The sequence below is a fragment of the Brassica oleracea genome, unplaced genomic scaffold, assembly GCF_000695525.1.
Source record: "Brassica oleracea var. oleracea cultivar TO1000 unplaced genomic scaffold, BOL UnpScaffold00616, whole genome shotgun sequence".
Classification (NCBI taxonomy): domain Eukaryota; kingdom Viridiplantae; phylum Streptophyta; class Magnoliopsida; order Brassicales; family Brassicaceae; genus Brassica; species Brassica oleracea.
Window position 1 is genome coordinate 164,173 of NW_013617427.1, and position 9,555 is coordinate 173,727.

Genomic DNA, 9,555 nt, shown 5'->3' on the forward strand with positions numbered 1-9,555 from the left:
TCTTCCAACTGGACGCCTTAGTAGAAGATTTGTATTAAGTCTTCTGGAAAGTATTACAGCTGGAAGACTTAGTAGAAGACTTATAATTAAGGCGTCTGGGAAGACTATCCAGACTCCTTAATTATAAGTCTTCTACTAAGTCGTCTAATTGGAAGACTTATCAGACGACTTAATTATAAGTTTTCTGCGAAGTCGTCCAGATTGAAGTAAATACCTGACTGAGGATAGCCTCTTTAAACTGTTTGCGTCCTTTGCGACCCTTGTAAGCCAGTATCGGTGGAGACGGATTGTTTGGGAGAGGATTACCAAAAGTAGCACCCAATTCCGGAAAAGCTGTGTACACCCAGACCTGGAGAGCTTGCGCAAAGCCATTAATAGTGTAACAACCCGAAATATCTCTGCCCTTCACAGAGTCCATCAGCACCTTAAACGCGACTCTCCCCCATGGATAATTCTCAAACCGTTCTACCTCCATCACTAGCCTTGCCAGACTAACCCGTGTCGGGGTTGAATATTTTCTCCCTTCAATGTATACAGTGAAGATGGCAAGGTACGCGAGCCGCTTGCGATCATCCCGAAACCACCCTTCGCATCTCTCAAGTGCTGCTATTATCTCCTGAGTAGATGGCCCAGCTTCGACATGAACTCCCAATGAGACGACTTAAGTATAAGTCTTCCAAGACTTCCAGTTTTATGTTCATCTTTTCCTCAATCAATGACTCGACAGTAAGAGATATAACTTACCGGAGGCGGAGTTCAACGAGACGCCTCTGAGATAATGCGCGCTAGGGTTTCCTCTCGGATCTTAAATAGAGGAAGCGGCTGTGAGAACGGTGGTGAGAACGACGGTGATAACGGCGGAGAGATAACCGGTGGTGAGAACGATGAGAACGATGGATTAGAGAGAATCGACGGAAATCGCCTTCGAAATCGCCTTTGAGAGAAATGACTTTAGGGTTTTCTGATTTTCGATTAACAGTGAAAAAAAAAACACCTTATATATGGCCGGTAAATAATCCGGTTAGGTTTAAAAGTACATTGTAAAATTAAAGGTTTGGTCCGGTTTGGACGACTTACTAGTAAGTCGTCCCAGACCCTAAATTTAACCCCTAAACTAAATTGACTAAATTAACTAACCACGTTATAAACCCGTAGTTGTACTTAAATAGTGTTTACTATACACAGAAATGTTACGGAACTTTACACCAACGATTTTGTTTTTAATGTGGAATGTTTAGTGGTTTCAATAATTTATAATTATTTTAAAAAAAACAATGAAGATTTCAAAATTAAAGTATTAACTTTTCAATATATGTTCAACGTAGATATCAAAATATAAATACGTATTTTCATATGATGTATATAGTTTAATTTTAACGATATGAAATATATATATATATATATATATATAAACATAGACACCTATTAAAATAAAATTATTTATTCATTTGATTTTATAATCACTGTATCTTATTATAGAAAAAATTTAAACTTTGATCACAAAAGTTTATGTGAGACTTTTAATAGTTTTAGTAATTTATACTCGTTTTGAAAAATTCAAAATACAACATATACAAAAAAATCTAAATTTTTATTATATAATTGATCTAATTATGTAATTTATTTTAATAATAAATAATAAAATAAAAATGATAGAAAATATACAAATTATTAGCAAATGTTTATTATTTAAAATCATTAATTGTCATATATATCTTAATCATATTAGGTAATGGGAAATTGCCAAAAATATCATTTTCAAAGTACCACTTTTCATGTTTACCCTAACCACTTTTATTTTCATCTTTAATGAAGGGTAAAAGATATTTATAACCTTTTGATTAACTTTGACAAAAAAAAAAACATAAGGTTCACTAATCTAAACTTAAAACATCAACTGTAAACTATAAATCAGCAACTCTAAACCCTAAACCATGAAACATCAACTCTAAACCCTAAACCCCGAAACATCAACTCTAAACCCTAAACCCTAAACCCTCAAATCTAAACCTTAAAACATCAACTCTAAACCCTAAACATAAACCCTAAACCCTAAATCTAAACTTAAAACATCAACTTTAAACCCTAGATAAACAACTCTAAACCCTAAACCATGAAACATCAACACTAAACTCTGAACCCCGAAACATCAACTCTAAACCCTAAACCTTCAAATCTAAAACCTAAAACATCAACTCTAAACCCTAAACGTAAACCCTACATTTTTTTCAAATTCGAACCCTAAACCCTAAAACCCTAAACCTTCAAACCTAAACCCTAAAACATCAACTCTAAATCCTAAACGTAAACCCTAAACCCTAAACGTAAACCCTAAACCCTAAAACTCTAAACCTTCAAATCAAAACCCTAAAACATCAGCTCTAGTTTTGGGGTTTAGGATTTAGGGTTTAGGGTTTAAATTTGAAGGTTTAGGGTTTAGAGTTGAAGGTTTAGGGTTTAGGGTTTTGACTTAATGTTTTAGGGTTTAGGGTTAAAGTTTTAGGGTTTAGGGTTTAGAGTTTACTTTTTAGGGTTTAGGGTTTAGTTTTGACAGTTTAGGGTTCAGTGTTGATGGTTTAGGGTTTAGAGTCGAAGTTTAGGGTTTAGGGTTTAGAGTTGATGTTTCGGGGTTTAGGGTTTAGAGTTGATGTTTCAGGATTTAGGGTTCGTATTTCAAAAAAAAATAGGGTTTATGATTGATGGTTTAGGGTTTAGAGTTGAGTTTTAGGGTTTAGGGTTTAAATTTCGAAATAGTATGATTCGAAAAAAAATTAAAACAATTATTTTTTATTTTTTTTAATTTTTATTTATTTAAATATTTGTTTATTATATATATAAAGAACAAGGGCATAAGAGTCTTTTGCCACTTAATGAAAAAAAATATTTTTGAAAATGTCCATTTGGTGGTGGTAAAAATGAAAAATAGTAACTTTCATGCGGTAAACATGTAATTTCCCCTTAGGTAATTCCATAGTTTTTATTTAAGAAAAGAATTCAATTTGATAAATGAATGGTCCATCAAAATTCCCTAGAAATTTGATTTTGGACTATCAAAATTCTCAATTGATTTTCAAGCCGCCACATAAGCAAAATTAGCATTCTAATTACGTGACAACTCGGCACTTTTTTAATTAATACAAACTAAAGATTATAACTTTTTAAATGTTTTTCTATTAATATATAGGAGATATCCAGACATAACGTGGTATAATTTACAAATTTACAACAAATCAGCGATTTAATCACACAAACCATTGATTTGTCTTAACTAATTCTACGCAAAGAACCCGATCCGAAAACATTAGGTCTCATTGGTCTCCACCCCCTTTAGGTTGGGTTAAATGTAACTACGACGCTGCTCACCGTGAAGGTTTTCAAAACTCTGGAATGGATTGGTTAATACGTAATAACCAGGGTACTCTTTTAGAAGCTGGAATGGGAAAATTTGAAGGACGATCAACAGTTATAGAATCGGAATTATCTGTGCTGATTTGGTCAATGCAAGCATGCTCATCGTTAGGTTATAGGAAAGTTATATTCGAAGGAGATAACCTCAGTACCCTTAAATACATCAAAGAGGAAGCCTACAGTTTCCATTGTCAACTTGGTCATTGCATGGAAGTCTCGATTTCTCTCAACATTATTTGTGCATATTCATCGTCAAAATAATGGCTCTGCTGACTTATTAGCAGAAAAAATCTATTATTTCTCTGACCGATTGGAGTTTGTTCCAATCTTGTCCAATTTTTTTGTACAACAACATTTGTACTGATAATAATTAATAAAATCTTTTAGGAGGAAAAAAAGAAACCATTGATTTGTCTGTTAACAACTTACCGTTATGCAGAAATGACAATTTAAAAATAAACTAAAGAAACCATGATTTCAAAATTTGAATCTCGTAACGCCAAAAGCTTCAATAACTCTTCGTCTTCTTCTCCTCCTCCATTCCAACCTCGCTCTCTTTAAACTCACACATCTCATACCTCTAACCCAAGACAAAAATGGCGTCTCTCGCACCAGGCATCCTTTTGAAGCTCCTTCAATGCATGAACTCCAACACTCGCCCTACCGGAGACCACAGATCCGCTATCCTCCAAGTCACCGGAATAGTACCTGCCCTCGCCGGCTCCGATCTATGGCCTAATCAAGGCTTCTACGTCCAGATCTCCGACTCTCTTAACTCCACCTACGTCTGCCTCTCCGAGGGCGACACAGATCTCATCTTCACCAACCGTCTCCAGCTCGGCCAATTTATCTACCTCGAACGCCTCGAATTCTTCACTCCAGTCCTTCGCGCCGCCGGAATCCGCCCCGTCGCCGGCCGTCACGCTTTCGTCGGAACTCCTGAGCCGCTGATCGCACGCGGATCTAAGCGAGACTTCGTTATCCAGCCTGTTCCCGCTTCTGAGTACTCGCTTGACCCAATCGCCGTTTACTTAAACAACAAACGATCCGACGACGATGATGTCACGGTGGCTCCCAAAGGAAGGCAAGCGCTTGCTCCCGTGAACCTAAACGAAGAGAACCGTGACCAAAAACCTAAGCGGACGCCACAGAGATTCTCGTCACCAGCATCGGCTAAGCAGCGGTCAGTCTCATCAGGGAAGAAGCACAGCTCTTGGGTCGAAAGAGATTCATCACCAGTTGTTTCCTCCAAAGGGAGGAGATCTGCGTCTCCGGTTCCATCCAAATGCGTAGTGCCGAGCCTTGCAGCGGCGCGTGAGGAGAATAGAAAGGTTGCTAGAGAGGCAGCCATTGTTGTGCCGTCCAGATACAGACAACCATCACCTAATGGAAGGAAGGTGAATCCATCTCCTAGTGGAAGAAGACTGTCCATTTCACCCGGAAGAAGGCTTTCAAGTGGTTTGAAAATGGCTCCCATGGTTGGCGATTCTTTGGGGAAGAAGAAGATGGCCGCGCTTGCTGCAGGAATCTCCAAAGTCTCCGAGGCTCTTGTCGGATCTTCAGCTAAGAATGGTAACCGAAAGAATTGGGATGAACTTGATGGAAATGTTCAACCTGAGCAGAAGGAGAAGAGTAGTATTAAGAAGAATACTGATCTTCAAGGGATTTTGCGTACTCAGGTAACAATCGAGGATAAAGTTTGATACTTGTGTGTTGCGTGATGAACTGAAATGGAGAATGTACAATTAATTGTTTCAGGCTGCTATGACGAGACGTCTTAGTGATGCGAATTGGCGAAAGAGTGATTCTTCAGCATGTGAAGAGAAAGCCAAGTCTTGTTCATCTGCGAGTAGTTTAGTGGAAGATGAAGAAGACGTCTCAGCTTTTGAAGGACTTGGGATCACTTATCATGATAGGAAATGGACAGATGGTAGTGTTCCATTGGATAGCATCCCAGGGGATCTTGCAAGACTTGCAAAGGTGAACGTGACAAAGTGTTTCTTGTGTTAGATATGCTAAGACTAAGGGCGAGTTTATGTATCCTCATGCGATTGTATATTTGATTTATTTAACAGGAGGCTGTGCAAAGAAGAAACTTTGCTGCTAAAGCTGCCGCTCGGGCATTGGAGGAGGCTAATGCCAATGAGTGCATCATTAGATGTTTAAGGTAGAAATAACAAATTTAAAAACTTTTGGCAACTCCAACTTTCATTTGGTCTTTGACACACCATTTTGTGGTGGATATTTCAGTAAATTCGCTGAATTTTCTTCAGCCTCTAAGCTGGAGAATCCATTGCGAATCATCAACCAGTTTTTGACAATCTATGGAGACGTTACGAAATACAGTCAGCTTGTTTCTGAAGATAGTTTCCAGTCGTCATCTGATCCACCAAGTCCAGTCTCTCTTTGGGTTGAAGCTGCATTAGCAACAAACCTCGACGTGGTCTCACTAGTCAAAAGCCAGAAAAACCTAGAATCACCATCTTCAGTGAAGAAACCAACGCCTACTCGCCTCTCTGCCGGACCCTCTACAAAGACAGGTTTGCTCTTCAACTGAAACAGATTTTAATCTTCAATCAACAAAGCAAAATATTTTTACAAACTTGTAACTGTGGTGGTTTCAGACAACATTGTTGGGATGTGGACAGACAAAGATGGCATGAAGGAGACAGCTAAATTCGCAGTGAACGTACAATCCGAAATGCAAATGTGGTTCATTGGGTTCGTCGAAGAGTCGTTAGACAACAAAAATGCGCGGCCTTTAAACGGTAGTTCCATAGCTGCTGTTCTGTCTCAGCTGAAACAAGTCAACGACTGGTTAGACCGTGTCGTGGCGGACCAAGAAAACCAGATCACAACAATGCATTTAACGGACAAGATTGAACGGTTGAAACGAAAAATCTATGGATTCGTGATCCACCACGTCGGTTCTACTTTTGACAACACTGCTTCTTGATTTATTTTTATTATCTTTTGGTTTTGTCTACACAGATGATGCTTTCACGTTTCAAACTTTCCATACAATGCTCATGTTTCTCAAATGCTCGAACATATTAATCAAAAACAAATATTAAGTGAAGCTATTACAGTAACAGGTTCTTCAACATGGCTAAAAAAAAGATTTGGTTTCTTTTGCACACAAACTTTGAGCAGAAAGCAAGTTAGAATCAGACCTTTGACTCTTCCACTTATGGACTTAATGGTTTACAGAGAGCTTCCATCTCGTTTTCCTCTACCTCTTCAATGCTTGCCGGGTTCCTTTTCGGATTCTGAGATGCAATTTTCTCAGATAGCATCAGTTTCGTTTGTTTCATAGGGTTTGATATAGACAAAGACAAAAATTTGTTGGCAATGAAACAAACCTGATCCTTGTCAACCAAAACTGCTCTAAAGCCTTCAGCAAAATTTTTAGCACACCCATTGAGCTTCACAGAGGAAATTAAAACGTGAGGTTCGGATTTTATTCGTCTCAGAATCTCTTCAAGGACAAAGACATAACAGAATTCAAGAATGGAAACTCACTATAGCCAATTAGTTCTCAGTGTTACCCTTCGCACAAGCAACATGTGAGAAATATTTCTGTTCTGTGTAAAGTAAAGAGAAAACGGTGCTCCTTTTTCCAACCTTTGAGTGTCTCAATAGCCCCATTCAGTGCCGTCCCGAACATCTTGGTGGCCTCAAGCATTATTTTAAAATGTGGCCCTAATAAATAAAATAATATTAAAATTTTGAAAATGACAAAATTTAGTATAACAAGAAATTTGTATTTGTGAAAAACAGTTCGTCTAATTTTTCTTGTAGCAAATTTTTTTATAATCTTTTTGTAGTCAAGTTTATCATTCATAAAAAAATATCATTAATAACCCATTCGATCTCTTTTGTGACAGTAGATCGTAAAATGTTTTTTTATCAACTTCAACTTAGACTTTTTCTGCGGAAACAACCTTAACGGATATTATTAACAATATTCGATAAACAATTCATGAATTCTGATAAAATCTTCCATTCAAATAGTTCAATATCTCAGCAGCTCTTTTAATTTCTGGTTTTAGTACCATTCTTAGAAGTTTAAGCTCCAAACATAAATCTTTTTGTAAATACAATGTTTATTTTTAAAATTCAATTAAACTGCAGTTTATGACCGAGTATTTACGTGTTAACAATATTTAAGATATTTTCATACTTAAATAAAGAATAAGATAACAATTAAAAATATAGAACTTGGGAAATACCAAAATTGCTAAATCAAAATCTGATATGTTATGAATCAGATGTAAACAAGGTAGTTAATTGGTTATGAACAATTCAAAGGCAAATTATATGAGAGTATTCATAAGAGAGTCAAAGCTCTTTATAGTAGCGACTAGAAGTTTTTGTTGTTTAACAAAAAATTAGATTTCTTTTTTATTTTATTTCTATAACTACAATATAAAAAATCGAAACTGACAAAAAGAAAATTTCCTTTTAATATTTGTTAGAAAACTATAACAATAAAAATGGAAACTAGTAAAAAAAGATGAAAGCACGCATATTTGTTGTTGGTATCAAGCCAAATAAAATGAAAAATACTCACACAAAACACAGGATGTGGCCTAAATATTTTTTTTTAAAAAGTGGCCTTTTTTTTTTGAGCAAAAAAATCATTCATTCATTAATTTAAAATGAGTTCAAGCCCAAGGCAATATAGGTTGAAAGACAGGACTTAGCCCATCGGCAAGCCCATTGTTGGCTCTCAGAATAAACAAGAAACGACAATAAACAAACTGGGAAGTTGAAGGGAAGGCCAAATTGTCGATATCAGAGAGAACTCCGTAGAGTTTCATCGTATGCCGGCGAGATGAGATTGCTTGTACAAGTACTTGTGAATCTGTTCGAATACAGATGTGGTGATAGTTTTTAGATGCTGCCTGGAGGAGAGCTTCTCTAATTGCAAGGGCTTCTCCCATGCATGGCGAGGACACTGAAGATTGGGGTTTTGATCCGCGGTGGATCTCCTTCTATGACTGATTCACAAAGATCAACGCTATGCCTGCGTTTCTGGTGGTTGGGCTTTAAGAGGCATCGGTGTTGCAGAAGATCTCCTGTGGGTGGGATGACGGGAGTTGCTGAGGCCGAGTGGTGCGATTTTGTTGTTGGTCGCGAGAGGGTTGAGCGGTCTCCCGTTCTTTAAAGGCCAGAATCGCTTTGAGGGCTGTCTCTGATGGCGATTAAGTGCGATTCTCAAACAGGAGCTGGTTCCTCAAGATCCAGATGGACCAGCATAACCAAGGGACAGCATTCCCAGTGAAGCCATAGGGGGGCAGTGGGGTCCATTTCCAGCTCTCCTTGAGTATATCAAGAAAGGAGGTGTTTGTGGTTGTGTCAACTTGGCAATTCCATGGTCCGTTGCTCCAAACCTCGATTGCGAATTGACAGTGGAAGAAGATGTGTTCCACGATTTCCACAGCTCCGTAACGGATGCAGTTTGTATTGGTCAAGAGACCTCTTCTCTGTAGGTTTCTCCCAGTAGGAAGAGCATCATAGCCTATTTTCCACAGGAAGTATTTCAACTTCGGCGATAGGTGTTGAGACCAAATGAGATGCTTCCAATCACATGTATCTTCACTGACTAGTGCAGATTCAGTAGGAGAAACAAAGGTGGAGTAGTAACCTGATTTAACACTGTATTTTCCGGATTTATGCAGTGGCCATATGACAGAATCCCGAGCTCCTAGAACGCTGGGACGTAGGCTCAAGATGTGATCTTTCAGGTCAGGAAAGAGATTGTCAATCAGACTTGCATTCCACTCTTTAGTTTCTCTAGTGAGGAGGTCAGAGGCCATAAGGTCATTATCTTTTAGGAGGACAGGTCCTATCGGTCTTAAGTTTGTCTTTGGGTGTATCCAAGAGTCTTTCCAGACAGACGTTGATTCCCCATTTCTCACTGCCTTTCCTAGGTGTTTAAAGAGGAGGTCTCGACCTAGTAAGATTCCTCGCCACCCATGGGAGATAGCAGTAGATGCCGAGACTTTAAGGAAAGGAGTTTTGTGACAATACTTCCCTAGGAGAACCTTCGCAAGGAGGCATTCCGGGTTAGTAATCAGTCTCCATCCTATTTTTGCAAGAAGAGCTTGGTTAAAAGCTTGTATGTCCTGAAAGCCTAATCCC

At 38.1% G+C, this 9,555-nt stretch overlaps 2 protein-coding genes and 1 long non-coding RNA gene across 4 annotated transcripts in view; 1 reads left to right on the forward strand and 2 right to left on the reverse strand.

Moving 5' to 3' along the window:
• Positions 1-3,907: 3,907 nt before the first annotated feature.
• LOC106319792 lies at positions 3,908-6,552 on the forward strand. Of its 2 annotated transcripts, none has more exons than XM_013758187.1 (5): positions 3,908-5,087; positions 5,167-5,388; positions 5,484-5,575; positions 5,659-5,948; positions 6,033-6,552. In XM_013758187.1, exons 1-5 carry the CDS (start codon positions 4,005-4,007, stop codon positions 6,362-6,364), a joined length of 2,019 nt encoding a protein of 672 aa, XP_013613641.1. In that variant the 5' UTR covers positions 3,908-4,004; the 3' UTR covers positions 6,365-6,552. The 2 variants fall into 2 exon arrangements, with proteins under 2 accessions (XP_013613641.1, XP_013613642.1); XM_013758188.1 differs by having other exon boundaries at positions 6,057-6,552.
• On the reverse strand, positions 6,026-7,049 carry LOC106319793. Its single transcript, XR_001265547.1, has 4 exons — positions 6,931-7,049; positions 6,771-6,833; positions 6,582-6,677; positions 6,026-6,205 (listed from the first exon to the last, which is right to left on the reverse strand). It is a non-coding gene; the product is annotated as an uncharacterized LOC106319793 (long non-coding RNA).
• Positions 7,050-8,615: 1,566 nt separating this feature from the next.
• Positions 8,616-9,555, reverse strand: part of LOC106319796 — a 1,699-nt gene continuing 759 nt past the window's right edge. Inside the window, exon 2 of the mRNA XM_013758191.1 lies at positions 8,616-9,499. Within this exon, the coding sequence (XP_013613645.1) occupies positions 8,616-9,499 (884 nt within the window). The remainder of the gene's footprint in view (positions 9,500-9,555) is intronic.